A 24,364-nucleotide genomic window follows, 5' to 3' on the forward strand; every position below is an offset into this window, starting at 1 on the left:
TCCATTATTTACATTAAGGTTCACTCTTGGTGTGGTACATGGGGCTTGAAAAATATATAATGACATGTATAAACCATTACAATATCATATAGAATATTTTTACTACCCCCCAAATCCCCTGTGCTCTACCTACCTGTCCCTCCCTGTGTCCCCCAGAGCCCCTGACAACCTAGATCTTTTTACTGTCACCATAGTTTCACTTTTTCCAGAATGTCATATAGTTGAAATCATACAGTATATGTAGATTTTTCAGGTTGGCTTCTTTCAGCCTGCAATATGCTTTCAAGGTTCCTCTATGTCTTTTCATGGCTTCACTGATCATTTCTTTTTATTGCTAAATAACATTCCACTGTATGAACGGACAACAGTTTGTTTGTCCAGTTACCTACTGAAGGACATCTTGGTTGCTTCCAAGTTTTGATGATTATGAATAAAGCTGCCATATGTGGAGGTTTTTGTGTGGACATAAATTTTCAATTCATTTGGGTAAACACCAACGGGTGTGATAGCTGGACTATAGGATGAGAATATGTTCAGTTTTGTAAGAAACTACCAAAGTGTCTTCCAAAGTGGCCATCCTATTTTGTGTTCCTACCAGGAATGAATGGGAGTTCCTGTTGCTCCACATCTCACCAACATTTGCTGTTGTCAGTGTTTTGGATTATAGCCATTCTTATAGGTATACAGTGGTTATCTTGTTTTAATTTGTAATCCTCTAATAACATATGATAACAGATATTTTATTTCCCCCATACAGAAGGCTAGAGTTGGATTTTTCTCTTCCTCCCAGGTCAGTGAAGCTCTGGTAAGATAGTTTCTACTGAGGCACATTTTGTTAAGGACAGAATGTTCTGGATGTATTTCAAAATGGCTACATTCCCTCCCCACCATCTGAAAGTATAAGGGCTTTTCTGCAATTGTCACTGAAAGAAATTGGGAAGGCTCTTGGAAGTGAAAGTCATGAAAAAGTATGGGATCCCCTAAGACCCCCCTCACCCCTGCCAGGAGTTTTTGACTCATCTGTCCATACTGAGTCTCCAGGAATTCATCAATTAGAAGTTTTCCTATTGCAGGACTGGCTACAGTGGTGATTTCTGTTCATAGGTTTTTGTTCCATTAAGATGGGATTCTCTGTAATTGGCTATCTGACTCACCAATTTTGGGGACAGGAGTTTGCCTGTGATCCTAATTCTCTGATAAATCTAAGAAGAGTTGTTATTTTTCAGTTCTCTCAGCTTTTTTCTGGTTAGGATGGGAGTAACAACTTCCAAAGCTCTTACATGCTGGCTCAGAAACTAGAATTCTAAGCAAGCACTTTTAAACAATGATTATAAATTGCCCAATGACTGAAAGAAGCTGGTCATAAACAGTAAACAGACAGGGCTTCTCAGCATAAAAATGGAACTATTATATGTGAAGAGAACCAAATGGAAATTTAAGAAGTAAAATATATAATATCTTAAGTGAAATTTTACTAGATGAGATTAAGAGCAGATTAGTCACTACAGAAAAGAGTTAATGAATCTGAAGATAGAATAACAGAAATTATTCAGTCTGAAGAACACAGAGGATAAACTGCTGAAAAACAAGAGTATCAAATGATATAACATACATATAATTAGAGTACCAGAGGGAGAAGAGACGGAAAGAAATGGGGCAGAAAATATATCTGAAGATATAATAGCAAATCTCTTTAAAACTGATAAAAATAACCTAGAGCCCCAAGAATGTCAGCAAATCCTAAGCAAGATAAAGACAAAAAAACCAAACAACAACAAAAACAATAAAAACTGCAACAAGGCATATCATAGTCAAACTGCTGGAAAACAAAGACAAGGAGAAAAATCCTAAAGGCAGCCAGAGGGGAAAAACAGTATAAATAACTGACTTTTTAATCAGACTACAGAGGCCAGAAGATAATGGTACTTTTTAAAGTACTCAAACAGAGGGGGAAAACCGTCAGTCCAAGGTTAAATAACGCTATTGACCAACTTGAGCTGATTGAGATTTATAGAATACTCTACCTAAAAAATTTAGCAAAGCAATAAAGTATAAGCTCAATATGCAAAAATCAATTATACTTCTACATCCTAGTAGCAACCATTTGGAAAACAAAATTTAAAAACCATGTATAATAGTATCAGATAATATAAAATGCTTATGAGTAAACTCAAGGCATAAAAACTACAAAAGCAGGTTTTAGAGAAATTGAAGGTCTAAATAAATGGGAAGCTAGATAGAAAGCTATGTCATGTCCACAAATTGTCTGAATCAATATGGTTAAGGAGGTAATTTTCCCTAAATTGAGCTATAGATTTTACTTAATGTAAACCGAAATCCCAAGAGGATTAAAAAAAAAATTGACATGATTTAAAATTTTCTGTGGAGGAAAGATTTTCCAATAAAAACCAGAAAACCTGCTAGACAAATTCTAAAAGAGCTGTTAAAACTTGATTTAAAATTTATATAGAATTGCAACAGATCTAGAATAGCCAAAACAATCTCAAAAAAGAAGAAAACCTTGGAGGACTTATGGCATTACCTGGCTGCAAGACTTAGTATAATATTATAACAATAAAGTTAGTGTGGTATTTATTAACATAGAGATGTATAACAGGCCAATGCAGCAGGAAAAAAGGTCAAGAAATAGACTCATGCTTATTAGTCAATTGATTTTCAACAAAGATTTTAAGGCAATTCAATAGAGTAAGAAAAGTGTTTTCAATAAATGATGTCAAAAACCTGAACAGAAAAAAAAAAGAAAGAATCTTGACCCATACACCTCAAACCAAATTAAAAAATTAATTCAAGATGACCCATGGTCCTAAATGTAAGATCTATAATTCTAATGCTCTCTAAAGCAAATACAGAATAATATTTTTCATGACTTGGGCAAAGATTTCTTAGGACATGAAAGCACTAAACATAAAAGAAAAAAGATAAATTGTACTTAGATATTCTCATCAAAATATATCACTGAGAAAATGAAAATATAAACCTCAGGCTAGGAGAATTTAATAAATATATTTGACAATGGATCCATAACTAGAATATATATAAATAATCTTAATAAGTCAGTAATAAAATGGCAACTTAATTTAACATTTTACAAAACTGAAGTCATAACAAAAACCCTCAATATCAGGAGTCAGCAGAAAAATGCAAAATAAAGCCATAATGAAATTCCACTTTACCCCTACTATAGTAGTTAAAGACTGACGACACCAAACAATACAAGCATGTGGAGCAACTGAAACTCTCATACATTAAGGTTAGGAGTTTAAAACTGTATAGCCATTTTGGAAAAAAAAATGATTCTTTATTAAGTTAAAGATAAATCTACCCAATGACCAAGCAATTTTACTCCTATGAATGTAAGCAATAGAAATAAAATCCTATGTTCACAAAAAATATCTGTAGAAGAATGTTCATAGCATCTTTACTCAGAAGTGTTAAGGGGAACAGATAAATGAATTCTGGTATACGATACCATAAAATACTACTCAACAATAAAGAGAAATGAACTACAAATATATACAACATGGGCTAATCTAAAAGAAATTATGTTGACTGAAGCAAATGAAAATTCTATTTCTAATCAAGACAGTAGGAATTGACCGAAAAGCAGCACAAAGTCATTTTGTGAAGTAATGAAATAATTTTCTTGAAGTATTGAGTAGTTTTCAAAATATGTTATAATGATAATTCAATAAGTTCATATAGTCATGCTCCACATAATGACGTTTAAGACAATGATGGATCGCATATAGGATGGTCTCCCTTAAAATTACAATACCATATTTTTACTGTACTTTTTCTATGTTTAGATAGGCTTAGATACACAAATACCACTGTGTTGCAACACAGTATTCAGTACAGTCACATGCTGTACAGGTTTGTCACGTAGGAGTAACAGGCTGTATTATCTAGTTTAGGTGTGTAGCAGGCTATGCTATCTAGCTTTGGGTAGTGTATTCTATGATGTTCTATAGTATATTCTATGATGTTCACACAATGATGAAATCATCTAACAAAGCATTTTCCAGAAAGTATCCTAATCATTAACTAACACAAGACTGTATAAGTGTTTATACAACCTAGATCTCCTGAATATAAAGTTTCTGGGCTTTAGCCTCTCTGAGGACTCTCAATTTTTTAAAAAATCAAATATATCCTGATATCAGGCATGAGAATCTATGGTAACATAGATATACACTAATTAAATTGAGATTAGAAATCCTTTTCTCTCCCCCTTACCATGTGGATTTTTTCCATTGCATGTAATAATTATTCCAAGAAAACTGTATTAGTAGCAGATATAAGCACAATAGTTTCTCTCAAGGGTTACATTATATCTTTAAAATTTTTTATCATGACGATAACTGCGGAATATATCTATCTTAATTTACAGGATTTCTTTTACTAGGGGAAAAATAAATTTAAGATTTTTCCTGCTGCCCTGATGTCCTGTGCACCAAAGAACATTATCAACAGAGTTAAAAAGCAACTCATAGAATAGAAGAAAACATTTGCAAATTATGTATCAGATAAGGGCCTAGTTACCAGAATATATAAGTAAAACTCAACAACAAAAAGACAAACGACCCAATTAAAATATGGGGAAAGGACCTGAATATACATTTCTCCAAAGGAGATACACAAATGGTCAATAAGCATATGAAAACGTGTCCAAGGTCACTAGTCATTAGGGTACTGCAAATCAAAGCTACAATGAAAATACCATCTCACCCTTAGTAGGTTGGCCATGATAAAAACCCCAAAACAAAAAGCAAGAATATAACAAGTGTTTGTGAGTATATGAAAAAATTAGAATCCTTGTACATTGCTGGTGGGAATGTAAGGTGGTACAGCTGCTGTGGAAAACAGTTTGGATGTTCCTCAAAAAGTTAAACATAAAATTACCATATGACTCAGCAATTCCACTCCTAGGTATATACCCCAAATAACTAAAAACAGGTATTCAAACAAATATTTGTATACAAATTTCATACCAGCAACTATTCATAGTAAGTAGTCAACAGGTAGAAAGAATTTAAATGTCTATCAATGACAAACAGATAAAATAATGTAGTATATCCATACAATGTAATTTTGCTACAAAAATAAATCATTATATGGATACATGTAAAACATGGATGAAAGTTGGTACATTATTCTAAGTGAAAGAAACCAGCTACAAAATGTTGTATGATTACATTTATATGAAACCTCTAAGATCAGTAAATGAGACTAGCGGTTGCCAGGGAATGGGGAAAGGGGACTTGGGAGTGATTCCTTAATGTGTACAGGGTTTCCTTTCGGAGTGATGAAAATGTCTTGGAATAAGACAGAGGTGATGGTTACACAACACTGTGACTATATTAAATGCCACTGAATTGTATACATTAAAATTGTTAATGGTTAATTTGTGTTACGTAAAATCTGTTACCCTCAAAATTTGTTATCCCCACCCGCCCCCCAACAAAATTAAATCTTAGGAAACAGTTACCTATATATATCATATTACATAACATCTATGCCTTGAATCTTCTACTTTGGTGGTGCTGTCAATAAATGTTTTGATTTCCAAGCTATTAGACCATCGGCAGCATACTTAATGTTCTACAGTATTTTTTTATGATTAATTCCAGTGAATGCAGCAAATGGCATGTTCTCTTTAAATTCAACTGGAAAAAAAATCCAAAACTATATTTTATACCACCAAGTTGACACTGAAAACTATGTTTGAGATTGTATTTCTTTTTGCTTGTAAAACATAAACAGTATAGCAAACCAGCGTCATAATAAACGGTATTCTAATGTTATAAGTTTGTACTACTATTTTGTTTGAAGTCTTAATTTACTTCATTTTTAATACTTTGCAAATTCATGGGAAAGAGATGAAATGTGGAAATATCAGGTCTGCATCTACTGCCTGGGTTCCCATCCAGTCACTACCATGTACAAGTCATGCAACTTTGGCTAAGTTATTTCACCTTTCTATAACCTCAATATTTCTTTTATAAAATGGGAATGACAAAATATTTACTTCATGAGATTATAATGATGATTAAATGAGTTAACATTTATAAAGCAATTAGTGCCTTACACAGATAATAACTGCTATACACATGTTTATTAAGTAAAAATACAAATAAATTACGATGGTCCTTCCATAAACATTCTGTGGGAAAAACAAACAAAACCAAGAGCACAATATAGTCTATCCATCTAAGAAGGTCTCATTTCAATTTTTAGATGAATTCTTGGGCTTATAGGCAGTGGTCCTGGAAGAATCACTGTAATTTCAATAAAGCATTAGTAACAAACCTGTTGCTATGAACTCAAAAACATAAACAGGCAACTACAAGGTGGGAGAGAAGTTAGTCAAAGAATAAAAGAAGCTAACCTCATAGAAGCAGAGTTCCATTTTATAGTTCAAGGAACGACACAATTTTTTTTTTTAATAGAGACAAGATTTCACTATGTTGCCCAGGCTGGTTGTAAACTCCCAGCCTCAAGTGATCCTCCCACATCCACCTTCCAAAGTGCTGGGATTACAAGTGTGAGCCACTGTGCCCAGCCAGGAAAGACATGTTAATGTGATGAATTTAAATGAGCAATATTACAGAATACTAAGTAACTGAATAGCAGAGTCACCATATCAACTTGGATTTTTTTTGCTCTAGGTTAGAACCATAAATAACAGTGCCGGCATTTTAAGTAAAGCCATATGTTTCCAAAAGGCCCTGCTTCCACACAAGCATAAGCTTAAAATTCGTTTTCTTCATGAGTAAGGAATTCTTTTCTGTATCTAAGATATATTAATACTTCACATACAGAAATATGTAAAACACAGTTAAACCCTTTGACGCTTTAGTATGCTATTTGATAGGGTTGCACCAGATACACTTATATTGAAATATCATTTGCTGTTCACCTGCAATCCAAATTTAACTGGGCATTCTGCATTTCATCTGGCAACCCTATGTATTTGGTTTCAGGATCTTTATTTATAAACATTTGGCATGATAGAACTAAAGATTTACATAAGCTGATGGTTAACATGTCTCTGAAAGAGTGTGAACTCAACTTTTACTTTGTCTGACTCCACTAACCCTAACAAAAGCTTGGTTAGGGCGGCAATGCTAGCACAAAGCACAAAATCTGGCTCTCTGATCTGCAAACTGAATATATTATCTCCCTAATATTGGACTTATAATTCCAGACACAAGTTACAATCAATATTAAATATGGCATCTTCGATGTTATAATGGGAAGCATTATAACACAACAAGAAGCATCTTTGGAAGCCCTAGCAATAAAGATCAGTAAAATTATTGAGGAAATAAACTGCAGTGAAAGCAAGTTCTCTATAAGACACAGTGTTGAGAGACAATTCTTCATGTGTCTCTTGCATTTCTGAAAGGCTTTTGAGCAGAAATCCTGACTGTCTTTGTTACAGACTATCTTTTCAAGGATGCTCGTATTAGGGAAAAGCCTGGGGAAACAGAGATATGTCTCCCTTTGGAGCAAAGAACAGGTTCACTTACAGCACTGGTAGATAAAGCTTGCTGTCCATTATAAAATATTTTAGATCCCTAAGCACAGAGTTTTTCTCCTGTATTGCAAGCCACTAGTGTGAACCTGGCCTTTTTTATGTTGAGCTGTGGAAATCTGGGCTCAAGGAAAGAGAACAAATGATAATACTACCATTAATAAGGTCCTTTGTCTCATGTTTTCTGCTGCTATACATGAATCAATCTATGGTAGGCTAACTTGTTAGCATGTAATTAGGAGCGCAAAATCTCAAGATTCTTTACAGTTCTTGACACATAAAATTCAGGATGATTTCAGATTCTTTTTTGCTTTTTATATAAGTTGTCCCACTTGATCATTCCATTTTAGTTTGAAATGACAAAGACATTATTCACTTACCATAAATATATTTTATCTTTTTAATTAGTATGGGTCATCTGTAACTATTCACACACAATAGTCTCTATGATGTAGCACGAATGTGTACGGCATATGACTACAGAAGCTCAACAAGTTTGGATGCCTTTTTGCCAAAAATTTGAAAACCTGAACTTAATATTAAATAATATTAATATTAAATAATATAGTTGAACCAGTATAAAATTAATTTATTAAATTGTTCTTTCCAAGTATGGATTTACATTTCCTCCTTTTAGTCCAACTCTTTGCTTCATAATTTGCTTTCACACCAATAAGGAGACTTCATATCAGAGGTTTATTTCTGCGACTTCGCTCAATTGTGCTGCTTCTGAATTCGTTATCAGACAGCCTACATACTTTATTGTAGCTAAGTCTCTCCCTGTACAAACACTGAATGACCTTTAGACTACTTTAGTTCCTGTAGGCTTAGCACTGTATTCTCAGAAGAATAAGATATTTTATTAGCAAGGTTCCTCTTGAATTGCGTAAATGAGAGCCAGATAACACAGTATGCTACCATGTCCACAGTTTTTGTGATACCCTGCAGGGAAGGGCAAAGCTTATTCCTGCTTGAGTAACATTAGGACATTTTCTTATTTTGTGTTTATTATCCTTCCATGATCCATTTAGGAATTAAAATAGGCCCTATCTTGGTATCTGGAATGGGGTGAGAAAAGGGAAGCTCTAGGTAAAATTCCAAAGTTTATCTTTGGTATTCTAGTTTTCCACAAACCTGATTTTTGTCTTAGTTCCCTTTCTTTGTCCCTTCTTCTCAAAGTTGTGTTCACCAGCTGCTCTTTTAAGTTTACCTTCTTGTTCCTATTCCACCCAGAATAGCTTCTTTCCCATTGAATATCAAGCTATAAAGTTGCCTCTAATCCTTGCAACCATTCTCTTCCCAGAACTTCCATTCAGGTGACACAAACAGAACAATTTAATGGAACTATAATGTTTCTCTAGTAAAACATAGTTTTTAAAAAAAATACCCTGTCTGCTTGCAGGAACTAAATAAAAACATATTAAAAAAAAAAAGAAAAAACAAAATAAAAAAGAGAGAAAAAAAAATACCCTGAAGATTACCTTCCCCATGTAAAACTATTTCTTGCTACTGGCCTTTACTTCTACTGGTCACTAAAAATAACCTTCAAACAGACTTTTATTTTGTGGAAGAGGTATCAGCTCTCCTCTTAGCTTTATAATGTAGGGGTTGGCAAACTACAGACTGAGAACCAAATCTGGCCCAACACCTGTTTTTGTAAATAAAACTTTATTGAAACACAGCCACATTCACTTACTCATATACCGTCCATGGCTGCTTTCATGTTACAACAGAGTTGAGTAGTTCAGACAAAGATGTGTGGCTCCCAAGGCCCAAAATGTTTACCATTTGGTCCTTAACAGAAAAAGTTGATTCTTGTTCTACAGCATAGAAAATTGGGTCGCTGGTTGTGTATTCTGACATACTTTTCAAGAAAACTTTGCCTGAGTTATTGGTATGCATTCACCTCACCTCTCTATAGAGGTGGACTGGCTTTCAAGTCTTGTCAGAATCCTAAATTTCCAAAAAAAGAATGTCAGTGAGATCCTTTAATGCTTATCAATGTCACTTTAATTTACCCTGAAAACTGGCTACCTTTCTGATACTATTGCCATAATTCATTGTTGTTCAAAATCTTGGTAGTGAGAAATGATGTTCCTGAAAATTGCGGAAAAAAACATATTCCATTCATTATGCTATTCATTCTAAATTGCTACATTAAGATGATGCCAGACCATTGGTAAGTTGAATACAGTGATTACGCTATTTTATTCATTGTAGAATCCTTTTTATTTAGCCCTTTAGAGAAGATGATTGACCTTTATTAAAGAAATTCTAAGAAAAAGTCCTATAAAACAACAGTATTTGATACATGGATCCTGTTTACTACAATATAGCAAAAATAATGAAACAAAACAAAACACACAGGGAGAAAATCAACACCAACAAAAATTGCTTTTTCGAAAAGACAAATAAAATAACAAACTTCTGGTGAGACAATTCAAGAAAAAAAGAGTGAAGGCACAAACAACTAGAAACTAGAATGAAATCAGGAATGAAACTAGAAAACATTAGATATTGTAGATATTAAAAAGATAATTGAAGAATACTATGAACTACTTGATCATAAATTAAAAAACTCAGAATGGGCAAACTCCTCGAAAAATAGAATTTACCAAAACTGATAGAAAAAAAAAATGTAGTATCCCCCCAATACTGTGCCATCTTAATCAAATCACTGGGAAATATAATACAAACCCAAACTGAAGAATAGTTCACAAACTTACTGGCCAATACTCTTCAAAAAAGTCAAGGTCATGCAAAGATAAGGAATTAGTCCAGATTAAATGAGTAAAGGAACGTGAAAACTGAATTCAATGTGTTCCTGAATTTGATCTTGGAAAAAGTTGTTATGCAAAACATTTGTAAGATGATTGGTAAACCTTAAATATGGGCCATACATTAAATATCAATATGGTATCAATATAAGAAGATCAGTGTATTGGTTAACTTAAGAGAATGTCCTTATTCTTAGGATATATATGCTGAAGTATTTAATGATAAAAGAATACTATGTCTATAATTATCATATTGTTCAGGAAAAACAATGTATGTAAGTATATATGTATGCATATATTTATATGTGCATCCACCTACAAAAAAGAGGCAATGATAAAGCAAATGTGCCAAAATGCTAATTTGTGATTCTGATGAAAATTATATAGAAGTACTCTGCACTACCTTTTTTTATTTTTTTTGAGATGGAGTTTCACTCTTGTTGCCTAGGCTGGAGTGCAGTGGTGTGATCTCAGCTCACTGCAACCTCCACCTCTACCACCTGCCTCAGCCTCCCAAGTAGCTGGGATTACAGGCACTCACCACCACGCCTGTATAATTTTTGTATTTTTAGTAGAGATGGGGTTTCACTATGTTGGCCAGGCTCGTCTTGAACTCCTGACCTCAGGTGATCCACCTGCCTCGGCCTCCCAAAGTGCTGGGATTACAGGTGTGAGCCACTGCTCCTGGCCAACTTTTTAAAGTCTTCTGTAAGTTTCTGATTATACTTTAGAAGCTTTAGAGTTTTGCCTTTCACATTTAAATCTTCAATCCACTTGGAACTGAATTTTATTTAATATTTACCACATGGATACCCAATTGTCTCAAACATCATTTATGGAAAAATCTCCATCTTTTACACCGATCCACATATGTTACGTCCAAAAATGGCTATGTCCATGTCTGGCCTTTCTCTTAGTTTCCTTCTACTCTAAAATTAAGACCTCCAGTTCATTAAGAAACAATATAAAGTCTGTGGGGTGGGGGGAGGGGGGAGGGACAGCATTAGGAGATATACCTAATGCTAAATGACGAGTTAATGGGTGCAGCAAAACAACATGGCACATGGATACATATGTAACAAATCTGCACATTGTGCACATGTACCCTAAAACCTAAAGTATAATAATAAAAAATAAAAAAAAATAAAAAAAGAACTTAAAAAAAAAGAAACAATATAAAGTCAATGAAAACAATAAACCATGAAATGAGAGAGGATCTGTTAGTAAAAACACATAACAAAAGACAGAAAAGTATCAGAAATAAAGAGGAAAAAGCAATCTTATTAGAAATAGGCAAAACATTAGAACAGGCACTTCATACGGAGCAAACCTACATAACCAATAATCACACAAAGCAGTGCTCAACTGCATGGGTAATCAGAGAAATGCAAATTAAAGCCACAATAATATACCATTTCACATCCATCAGTTTGGCAAAGTTTAAAAAGGTTGCCAGTATCAAGAGTTGGAGAGTGTGTGGGGTAACAAACTGTGCTGGTGGGAGTAAAAATTGGTACAACTCTGAAAACTGTCACATTAGCTAGTAAAATTGAAGTTATGTATAACCTATGACTCAGCAATTTCCCTCACAGGTAAGTATTTCAGAGAAACTGGTATGCCAGGACATATACACAAGAATGTTCATAGCAGCTTGGTTTGTAATAGCCACAAGTTAGAAGTAATCCAAGAATCTATCAACAGTAGAATGGATAAACAAATGAGGGTATATTCAAATGGAGATATATTACAGCAATGATAATGAACAATCTACAGGTACTGTCAAAAAAGATGGATTAATATCCTAACGTCTTGAGTGAAAAAGCAAGATAGAGAAGAATACTACTGTACAATTTCATCTATATAGAATTCAGTAACAGGTGGAAACAACCTCTACTATTTAGTGTGCATACATAGGTGATAAAACTAAAACAGAAGGAACTCATCATCACAAAAGACAGTATAGTGATTACTTCTAAGTATTAGGAAGGGTATGGTAATTGGAAAAGACACAGAGAGAACATCTATAGTGTTGAGAGTGTTCTACTTCTTGATCTGGATAATAACCGAAAGGCTGTATGCTTTAATTATTTGATAAAATGTGCCTGTTTTATGCATTTTCTGACTTTGATTATGTTGTTTTATAATTAAGAAAATTTTTTTAAAAAGGAAAAAAATTAATGATGTTTGGAGGAACTCCTAGTACGTAAAGTAAAATCAGGGTGCATGCAGAGTATATAAGGAAATAAGATGGAAAGATAGTTATTTAACAGTAAACCCTCTTGAGATGCTATACAATAAAATTACATAGAAATACCTGCATAATGTCCACACTAGGTCTATAGTAAACATATATGTGTAATGTGTGGACTGCCCCCTCCATCCTGCTAAGTTTATAATACACATTCCTATATTAGGTCAGTGATAGAAGAAGGGAAGGAAAAGGAGAAGAGGGAGATATAAGTTTGAGATAGCACGCTAGTTCCTGATTCCTGCCCCTAATGAGGCTTGGCTATTAATTCCTATTCTTAGGTTCCAGGGGCTATTCTGTATCATATATTTTCCTATTTTACTTACTTTTAGGTGGTTTTTCTTAGCAGCAGGGATTGTGATTGAAATAGGTCATATGCTTAACTGTATTGTTCCATTCATTCTATTATTAATTTTGGAAGTCAAACAATAACATTATGATAAATGCCTCTTTTCTGATTTATCAATATATAGGTAAAAATCAGGTTTGTTTTCATAAAAATTTTCTAAAGGTAAATAATACTCATTACAATGCTCTAAAATCACTCCTCTTTAACTTACCCTCAAAGTATGGTGCTCTTGTGCTAATAATATTCTTAGTTCTTCGTGTAGCGTTATAACTTCCAGAAACTGTCCCCATAAGGCCATCAAAAGTGAGCAAAGTTGTGCAAGATTCATATTTATAAGTTCTGCCAGTTCATCAGGATTCTCTATTTTCTGAGATGAAAAGAAAAAAAATTTCACTATTTCCCAAGATTTAATGTAACATACTTAAATATAATGTTATTGAGAATATTAATACAAAGGCAAATTTGTGGTTTAAAAAAAGAAATGTGCATTTGTATGTGCATGCAAATGTGTAGAGACAAAGATCAATTGACAATGGTTTTTTACTTACCTGATAGTTACTGAAGGAATTTTCAACAACTTAACCAATATTTCAATATCTAAGATGTCTTGTTAACTGAAATAATGTCAATTGTAAACTAAAATTAAAAATTAGGATGCTACAGAGAATGATCAGCTTCTAACACCAAAATACTGGGAATTTTAAACACAGTGTTCAAGTAATGATGAGAGTTATAATTGTTTTGAAAGATAATAAATTCTTAAGATTTTTCTCCCAATTAGCTAAGAAAAATACTTAAAATATCTATGACTCCTTAGAAAAAATTGTGATACTTTCTGAAGTAGTCCTTTTCTCTCACTCCTATATTCTTAGGTTCTACTTCACTTGTGAGTAATCCTTTTACAGAATTGTCAAACACTTATTTTTCTTCATTTCTAACAATTCACTCGCTTGCTATTTATTGAACACATTTTAAATGCTAATGGCCTAGACTCTAGAGATACAAAAATTAATGTGAGAAGTTCACGGTCTAGTGAGGGGAGAAAAGCAGGTAAACAAACTATTATAAAATACTGTTATTAGGACATGATCCAAAGATGGCCGAATAGGAACAGCTCCGGTCTGCAGCTCCCAGTGACACCATCGCAGAAGGTGGGCGATTTCTGCATTTCCAACCGAGGTACCCAGTTCATTGCATTGGCACTGGTTAGGCAGTGAGTCCAACCCACGGAGGGTGAGTAGAAGCAGGGTGGGGCGTTGCTTCACCTGGGAAGTACGAGAAGCCAGGGGACCTCCCTCTCCCAGCCAAGCAAAGCCATGAGGGCTGTGCTACCCGGCCAAATCACTATGCTTTTCCCACAGTTTTTGCAATCTGCAGATCAGGAGGTTCCCTCATGTGCCTACACCACCAGGACCCTGGGTTACAAGCACAAAACTGGGCAGCTGTTTGGAAAGACACTGAGCTAGCTGCAGGAGTTTTTTTCATACCCCAGTGGTGCCTGGAACCCCAGCGAGACAGAACCGCTCACTCCCCTGCAAAGGAGGCTGAAGCCAGGGAACCAGGTGGTCTCTCTCAGGGGGTCCCTCTCCCATGGAGCCCAGCAAGCTAGGAATCACTGGCTTGAAATTCTCGCTGCCAGCACAGCAGTCTGAAGCCAACTGGGCAAGATCAAGCTTGGTAGGGGAGGGGTGTCCGCCATTACTGAGGCTTTAGTAGGCAGTTTTCCACTGATACTGCTAAGGAGGCCGGAAGTTTTAGACTGGGCAGAACTCACCACAGTGCACTGAAGCAGCTGTGGCCAGACTGCTTCTCTAGATTCCTCCTCACTGGGCAGGGCATCGCTGAAGGAAGGGTAACAGCCCCAGTCAGGGGCTTACAGATAAACTCCCATCTCCCTGGGACAGAGCCCCTGGGGGAAGGGGCAGCTGTGGGTGCAGCTTCAGCGTATTTAATCATTCCTGCCTGCTGGCTCTAAAGAGAGCAGCTGATCCTGACAAAAGGGATTCTCCGAGCACAGTGCACCAGCTCTGCTAAGGGACAGACTGCCTCCTCAAGTGGGTCCCTGACACCCGTGCCTTCTGACTGGGAGAGAACTCCCAACAGGGGTCGACAGACACCTCATACAAGAGGGCTCTGGGTGGTGTCAGGATGGTGTCCCTCTGGGACGACGCTTCCAGAGGAAGGAGCAGGCAGCAATCTTTGCTGTTGTGCAGCCTCCGCTGGTGATACCCAGGCAAACAGGGCCTGGAGTGGACCTCCAATAAACTGCAACAGACCTGCAGCAGAGGGGCCTTACTGTTAGAAGAAAAACTAACAAACAGAAAACAAAAACATCAACATCAACATAAAGGACCCCCACACAAAAGCGCCATCCAAAGGCCATCAGCCTCAAAGATTAAAGGTAGATAAATCCATGAAGATGAGGAAAAACCAGTGCAAAAGTGCTGAAAATTCCCAAATCCAAAATGCCTCTTCTCCAAATGACTGCAACTCCTCTCCAGCAAGGATGCAAAACTGGACGGAGAATGAGACTGACGAACTGACAGAAGTAGGCTTCAGAGGTGGGTAATAACAAACTCCTCTGAGCTGAAGGAGCATGTTCTAACCCAATGCCAGGAAGCTAAGAACCTTGATAAAAGGTTACAGGAACTGCTAACAAGAATAACCAGTTTAGAGAGGAACATAAATAACCCAATGGAGTTGAAAAAACAACACGAGAACTTCATGAAGCATACACAAATATCAATAGCCGAATCGATGAAGTTGAAGAAAGGATATCAGAGACTGAAGATCAACTTACTGAAATAAGGCATGAAGATAAGATTAGAGAAAAAAAAATTGAAAAAGGAATGAACAAAGCCTCCAAAAAACGTGGGACTATGTAAAAAGACCAAACCTACGATTGGTATACCCGAAAGTGATGGGGAGAATGGAACCAAAATGGAAAACACACTTCAGGATTTTATCCAGGAGAACTTCCCCTAACCTAGCATGACAGGCCAACATTCAAACTCTGGAAATACAGAGAACAGCACTAAAATACTCCTCAGGAAGAGCAACCCCAAGAACACATAATCTTCAGATTCTCCAAGGTTGAAATGAAGGAAAAAATGGTAAGGGCAGCCAGAGAGAAAGGTCAGGTTACCTACAAAGGGAAGCCCAGCAGAATAATAGCAGAGCTCTCTGCAGAAACCCTATAAGCCAGAAGAGAGTGGGGGGCCAATATTCAACATTCTCGAAAGAAAAGCATTTTCAACCCAGAATTTCATATCCAACCAAAAAGCTTCATAAGTGAAGGAGAAATAAAATCCTTTACAGACAAGGAAATGCTGAGGGATTTTGTCAGCAGGCCTGCCTTACAAGAGCTCCTGAAGGAAGCAATAAATATGTAAAGGAAAAATGGTACCAGCCACTGTAAAAACACACCAAAATATAAAGACCAATGATACTATGAAGAAACAGCATCGACTAATGGGCAAAATAACCAGCTAGTACCATGATGACAAGATCAAATTAACAGATAACAATATTAACCTTAAATGTAAATAGACTAAATGCCCCAATTAAAAACACAGACTGGCAAATTGGATAAGGAGTCAAGACCCATTGGTGTGCTGTATTCAAGAGACCCATCTTATGTGCAAAGACACATATAGGCTCAAAATAAAGGGATGGAGGAATATTTACCAAGCAAGTGGAAAACAACCAAACAAATAAACAAACAGCAGAAGATGCAATCCTAGTCTGATAAAACAGACTGTAAACCAACAAACATAAAAAAAGACAAAGAAGGGCATTACATAATGGTAAAGGGATCAATTCAACAAGAAGAGCTAACTATCCTAAATATATATGCACCCAATACAGGAGAACCCAGATTTATAAAGCAAGTTATTAGAGACCTATAAAGAGACTTAGACTCCCACACAATAATAGTAGGAGTCTTTAACACCCCACTGTCAATGTTAGAAAGATCAACGAGACAGGCAATTAACAAGGATATTCAGGACTTGAATTCAGCTCTGGACCAAGTGGACCTAATAGACATCTACAGAACTCTTCACCCCAAATCAACACAATATACATTCTTCTCAGTGCCACACAGCACTTATTCTAAAATCGATTACATAATTGGAAGTAAACACTCCTCAGCAAATGCAAAAGAATGGAAATCATAATAAACAGTCTCTCAGACCACAGTGCAATCAAATGAGAACTCAGGATTAAGAAACTCACTCAAAGCTGCAGAACTACGTGGAAACTGAACAACCTGCTCCTGAATGACTACTGGGTAAACAACGAAATTAAGGCAGAAACAAAGAAGTTCTCTGAAACCAATGAGAACAAAGAGACAGTGTACCAGAATCTCTGGGACACAGCTAAAGCAGTGTTAACAGGGAAATTTACAGCACTAAATGCCCACATCAGAAAACTGAAAAGATCTAAAATCGACACTGTAACATCACAATTAAAAGAATTACAGAAGCAAGAGCAAACAAATTCAAAAGCTAGCAGAAGACAAGAAATAACTAAAATCAGACCAGAACTGAAGGAGATAGAGACATGAAAAACCTTTAAAGAAAATCAATGAATCCAGGAGCTGGTTTTTCTGAAAAGATTAACAAAATAGGTACACCACTAGCGAGACTAATAAAGAAGAAAAGAGAGAAGAATCAAATAGACACAATAAAAAATGATAAAGGGGATATCACCACTGACCCCACAGAAATACAAACTACCATCAGAGAATACTATAAACACCTCTACACAAACAAACTAGAAAATCTGGAAGAAATGGATAAATTCCTGGACACACACAGCCTCCCAAGAGTAAACCAGGAAGATGCTGAATCCCTGAATAGGCCAAAAACAAAGTCTGAAATTGAGGCAGTAATTTATAGCCTACCAACCAAAAAAAGCCCAGGACCAGACAGATTTACAGCCGAATTCTACCAGAGGTACAAAGAGGGGCTAGCACCATTCCTTCTGAAACTATTCCAAACAATGGAAAAGTAGGGACTCCTGCCTAACTCATTTTATGAGGCCAGCATCATCCTGATACCAAAACCTGGCAGAGACATAACAAAAAAAGAAAATTTCAGGCCAATATCTCCAATGAACATCGATGAGAAAATCCTCAATAAACTACTGGCAAACCTAATCCAGCAGCACATCAAAAAGATTATCCACCACGATCAAGTTGGCTTCATCCCTGGGATGCAAGGCTGGTTCAACATATGCAAATCAATAAATGTAATCCATAAACCACACGATTATCTCAATAGATGCAGAAAAGGCCTTTGCTAAAATTTAACATCCCTTCATGTTAAGAACTCTCAATAAAGTAGGTATTGATGGAATGTATCTCAAAATAATAAGAGCTATTTATGACAAACCCACAGCCAATATCATACTAAATGGGCAAAAGCTGAAAGCATTCCCTTTGAAAACTGGCACAAGACAAGGATGCCCTCTCTCACCCCTCCTATTCAAGGTAGTATTGGAAGTACTGGCCAGGGCAATCAGGCAAGAGAAAGAAAGAAAAGGTATTCAAATAGGAAGAGAGGGTGGAGCCAAGATGGCCGAATAGGAACAGCTCCGGTCTCCAGCTCCCAGCCCGGGCGACACAGAAGACTGGTGATTTCTGCATTTCTGCTTGAGGTACCGGTTTCTTCTCACTAGGGAGTGCCAAACAGTGGGTGCAGGACAGTTGGTGAAGCGCACCGTGCGCGAGCCGAAGCAGGGCGAGGCACTGCCTCACTCGGGAAGCGCAAGGGGTCAGGGAGTTCCCTTTCCTAGTCAAAGAAAGGGGTAACAGACGGCACCTGGATAATCGGGTCAGTCCCACCCTCATACTGCGCTTTCCCAACGGGCCTGGAAAACGGCACACTAGGAGATTGTGTCCCGCATCTGGCTCGGAGGGTCCTATGCCCACGGAGTCTCGCTGATTGCTAGCACAGCAGTCTGAGATCAAGCTGCAAGGCGGCAGTGAGGCTGGGGGAGGGGCGCCCGCCATTGCCCAGGCTTGCTTAGGTAAACAAAGCAGCCAGGAAGCTCGAACTGGGTGGAGCCCACCACAGCTCAAGGAGGCCTGTCTGCCTCTGTAGGTTCCACCTCTGGAGGCAGGGCACAGACAAACAAAAACTCAGCAGGAAATTCTGGAGACTTAAATGTCCCTGTTGGACTGACAGCATTGAAGAGAGTAGTGGTTCTCCCAGCACGCAGCTGGAGATCTGAGAACGGACAGACTGCCTCCTAAAGTGGGTCCCTCACCCCTGAGCAGCCTAACTGGGAGGCACCCCCCAGTAGGGACAGACTGACACCTCACTTGGCCGGGTACTCCTCTGAGACAAAACTTCCAGAGGAACTATCAGACAGCTGAATTTGTGGTCTCACGAAAATCCGCTGTTCTGCAGCCACCGCTGCTGACACCCAGCCAAACAGGGTCTGGAGTGGACCTCTAGTAAACTCCAACAGACCTGCAGCTGAGGGTCCTGTCTGGTAGAAGGAAAACTAACAAACAGACAGGACATCCACACCAAAAACCCATCTGTACATCACCATCATCAAAGACCAAAGGTAGATAAAACCACAAAGATGGGGAAAAAACAGAGCAGAAAAACTGGAAACTCTAAAAAGCAGAGCACCTCTCCTCCTCCAAAGGAACGCAGTTCCTCACCAGCAACGGAACAAAGCTGGATGGAGGATGACTTTGACGAGTTGAGAGAAGAAGGCTTCAGACGATCAAACTACTCTGAGCTACGGGAGGAAATTCAAAACAATAGCAAAGAAGTTAAAAACTTTGAAAAAAAATTAGAAGAATGGATAACTAGAATAACCAATGGAGAGAAGGGCTTAAAGGAGATGATGGAGCTGAAAGCCAAGTTTCGAGAACTACGTGAAGATTGCAGAAGCCTCAGTAGCAGATGCGATCAACTGGAAGAGAGCGTATTGCTGATGGAAGATGAAATGAATGAAATGAAGCGAGAAGGGAAGTCTAGAGAAAAAAGAATAAAAATAAATGAACAAAGCCTCCAAGAAATTTGGGACTACGTGAAACGACCAAACCTACTTCTGATTGGTGTACCTGAAAATGACAGGGAGAATGGAACCAAGTTGGAAAACACTCTGCAAGATATTATCCAGGAGAACTTCCCCAATCTAGCAAGGCAGGCCAACATTCAGATTCAGGAAATACAGAGAACGCCACAAAGATACTCCTCGAGAAGAGCAACTCCAAGACACATAATTGTCAGATTCACCAAAGTTGAAATGAAAGAAAAAATGTTAAGGGCAGCCAGAGAGAAAGGTCGGGTTACCCACAAAGGGAAGCCCATCAGACTAACAGCTGATCTCTCGGCAGAAACTCTACAAGCCAGAAGAGAGTGGGGGCCGATATTCAACATTCTTAAAGAAAAGAATTTTCAACCCAGAATTTCCTATCCAGCCAAACTAAGCTTCATAAGTGAAGGAGAAATAAAATACTTTACAGACAAGCAAATGCTGAGTGATTTTGTCACCACCAGGCCTGCCCTAAAAGAGCTCCTGAAGGAAGCACTAAACATGAAAAGGAACAACCGGTACCAGCCACTGCAAAAACATGCCAAATTGTAAAGACAATCGAGGCTAGGAGGAAACTGCATCAACTAATGAGCAAAATAACCAACTAACATCATAATGACAGGATCAGATTCACACATAACAATATTAACGTTAAATGTAAATGGGCTAAATGGTCCAATTAAAAGACACAGACTGGCAAACTGGATAAGGAGTCAGGACCCATCAGTGTGCTGTATTCAGGAAACCCATCTCACGTGCAGAGACACACATAGACTCAAAATAAAGGGATGGAGGAAGATCTATCAAGCAAATGGAAAACAAAAAAAGGCAGGGGTTGCAATCCTAGTCTCTGATAAAATAGACTTTAAACCAACAAAGATCAAAAGAGACAAAGAAGGCCATTACATAATGGTAAAGGGATCAATTCAACAAGAAGAGCTAACGATCCTAAATATATATGCACCCAACACAGGAGCACCCAGATTCATAAAGCAAGTCCTCAGTGACCTACAAAGGGACTTAAACTCCCACACAATAATAATGGGAGGTTTTTTTTTTTTTTTTTTTTTTTGAGACGGAGTCTTGCTCTGTCACCCAGGCTGGAGTGCAGTGGCGCGATCTCGGCTCACTGCAAGCTCCGCCTCCCGGGTTCACGCCATTCTCCTGCCTCAGCCTCTCCGAGTAGCTGGGACTACAGGCGCCCGCCACCACGTCCGGCTAATTTTTTGTATTTTTAGTAGAGACGGGGTTTCACTGTGGTCTCGATCTCCTGACCTCGTGATCCGCCCGCCTCGGCCTCCCAAAGTGCTGGGATTACAAGCGTGAGCCACCGCGCCTAATGGGAGGTTTTAACACCCCACTGTCAACATTAGACAGATCATCGAGACAGAAAGTTAACAAGGATATCCAGGAATTGAACTCAGCTCTAAACAAAGTGGACCTAATAGACATCTACAGAACTCTCCACCACGAATCAACAGAATATACATTTTTTTCAGCACCACACCACACCTATTCCAAAATTGACCACATAGTTGGAAGTAAAGCTCTCCTCAGCAAATGTAAAAGAACAGAAATTATAACAAACTGTCTGTCAGAACACAGTGCAATCAAACTAGAACTCAGGATTAAAAAACTCACTCAAAACCGCTCAACTACATGGAAACTGAACAACCTGCTCCTGAATGACTATTGGGTACATAATGAAATGAAGGCAGAAATAAAGATGTTCTTTGAAACCAACGAGAACAAAGACACAACATACCAGAATCTCTGGGACACATTCAAAGCAGTGTGTAGAGGGAAATTTATAGCACTAAATGCCCACAAGAGAAAGCAGGAAAGATCCAAAATTGACACCCTAACATCACAATTAAAAGAACTAGAAAAGCAAGAGCAAACACATTCAAAAGCTAGTAGAAGGCTAGAAATAACTAAAATCAGACCAGAACTGAAGGAAATAGAGACACAAAAAACCCTTCAAAAAATTAATGAATCCAGGAGCTGGTTTTTTGAGAAGATCAACAAAACTGATAGACCGCTAGCAAGACTAATAAAGAAGAAAAGAGAGAAGAATCGAATAGATGCAATAAAAAATGAAAAAGGGGATATCACCACCGATCCCACAGAAATACAATCTACCATCAGAGAATACTACAAACACCTCTATGCAAATAAACTAGAAAATCTAGAAGAGATGGATAAATTCCTCGACAAATACACCCTCCCAAGACTAAATCAGGAAGAAGTCGAATCTCTGAATAGACCAATAACAGGTTCTGAAATTGTGGCAATAATCAATAGCTTACCAACCAAAAAGAGTCCAGGACCTGATGGATTCACAGCTGAATTCTACCAGAGGTACAAGGAGGAACTGGTACCATTCCTTCTGAAACTATTCCAATCGATAGAAAAAGAGGGAATCCTCCCTAACACATTTTATGAAGCCAGTATCGTCCTGATACCAAAGCCAGGCAGAGACACAACCAAAAAAGAGAATTTTAGACCAATATCCTTGATGAACATTGATGCAAAAATCCTCAATAAAATACTGGCAAACCGAATCCAGCAGCACATCAAAAAGCTTATACACCACGATCAAGTGGGCTTCATCCCTGGGATGCAAGGCTGGTTCAACATACGCAAATCAATAAATGTAATCCAGCATACAAACAGAACCAAAGACAAAAACCACATGATTATCTCAACAGATGCAGAAAAGGCCTTTGATAAAATTCAACAACCCTTCATGCTAAAAACTCTCAATAAATTAGGTATTGATGGGACGTATCTCAAAATAATAAGAGCTATATACGACAAACCCACAGCCAATATCATACTGAATGGGCAAAAACTGGAAGCATTCCCTCTGAAAACTGGCACAAGACAGGGATGCCCTCTCTCACCACTCCTATTCAACATAGTGCTGGAAGTTCTGGCCAGAGCAATCAGGCAGGAGAAGGAAATAAAGGGTATTCAATTAGGAAAAGAGGAAGTCAAACTGTCCCTGTTTGCAGATGACATGATTGTATATCTAGAAAACCCCATTGTCTCAGCCCAAAATCTCCTTAAGCTGATTAGCAACTTCAGCAAAGTCTCAGGATACAAAATCAATGTACAAAAATCACAAGCATTCTTGTACACCAATCACAGACAAACAGAGAGCCAAATCATGAGTGAACTCCCATTCACAGTTGCTTCAAAGAGAATAAAATACCTAGGAATCCAACTTACAAGGGATGTGAAGGACCTCTTCAAGGAGAACTACAAACCACTGCTCAATGAAATAAAAGAGGATACAAACAAATGGAAGAACATTCCATGCTCATGGGTTGGAAGAATCAATATCGTGAAAATGGCCATACTGCCCAAAGTAATTTATAGATTCAATGCCATCCCCATCAAGCTACCAATGACTTTCTTCACAGAATTGGAAAAAACTACTTTAAAGTTCATATGGAACCAAAAAAGAGCCCGCATCGCCAAGTCAATCCTAAGCCAAAAGAACAAAGCTGGAGGCATCACCTTACCTGACTTCAAACTATACTACAAGGCTACAGTAACCAAAACAGCATGGTACTGGTACCACAACAGAGATATAGATCAATGGAACAGAACAGAGCCCTCAGAAATGATGCCACATATCTACAACTGTCTGATCTTTGACAAACCTGACAAAAACAAGAAATGGGGAAAGGATTCCCTATTTAATAAATGGTGCTGGGAAAACTGGCTAGCCATATGTAGAAAGCTGAAACTGGATCCCTTCCTTACACCTTATACAAAAATTAGTTCAAGATGGATTAAAGACTTAAATGTTAGACCTAAAACCATTAAAATCCTACAAGAAAACCTAGGCAATACCATTCAGGACATAGGCATGGGCAAGGACTTCATGTCTAAAACACCAAAAGCAATGGCAACAAAAGCCAAAATTGACAAATGGGATCTAATTAAACTAAAGAGCTTCTGCACAGCAAAAGAAACTACCGTCAGAGTGAACAGGCAACCTACAGAATGGGAGAAAATTTTTGCAACCTACTCATCTGACAAAGGGCTAATATCCAGAATCTACAATGAACTCAAACAAATTTACAAGAAAAAAACAAACAACACCATCAAAAGGTGGGCAAAGGACATGAACAGACACTTCTCAAAAGAAGACATTTATGCAGCCAAAAAACACATGAAGAAATCCTCATCATCACTGGCCATCAGAGAAATGCAAATCAAAACCACAGTGAGATATCATCTCACACCAGTTAGAATGGCCATCATTAAAAAAACAGGAAACAACAGGTGCTGGAGAGGATGTGGAGAAATAGGAACACTTTTACACTGTTGGTGGGACTGTAAACTAGCTCAACCAT

General features: G+C 37.6%; 1 protein-coding gene and 1 non-coding gene across 13 annotated transcripts in view; both read right to left on the bottom strand.

Annotated features, from left to right (window-relative positions):
* Nucleotides 1-24,364, bottom strand: part of FAM135A (family with sequence similarity 135 member A) — a 151,844-nt gene that overhangs the window by 45,268 nt on the left and 82,212 nt on the right. For all 12 annotated transcript variants that reach the window (XM_030809400.1, XM_030809395.1, XM_030809393.1 and 9 more), the window contains one exon: nt 13,144-13,299. In XM_030809400.1, coding sequence (XP_030665260.1) covers nt 13,144-13,299 — 156 coding nt within the window. The remainder of the gene's footprint in view (nt 1-13,143; nt 13,300-24,364) is intronic.
* On the bottom strand, nt 2,390-2,452 carry LOC115834545. The gene has a single exon (XR_004029487.1). It is a non-coding gene; the product is annotated as a U7 small nuclear RNA (small nuclear RNA).

Source organism: Nomascus leucogenys, chromosome 3, assembly GCF_006542625.1.
Source record: "Nomascus leucogenys isolate Asia chromosome 3, Asia_NLE_v1, whole genome shotgun sequence".
NCBI classification, from domain to species: Eukaryota; Metazoa; Chordata; class Mammalia; order Primates; family Hylobatidae; genus Nomascus; species Nomascus leucogenys.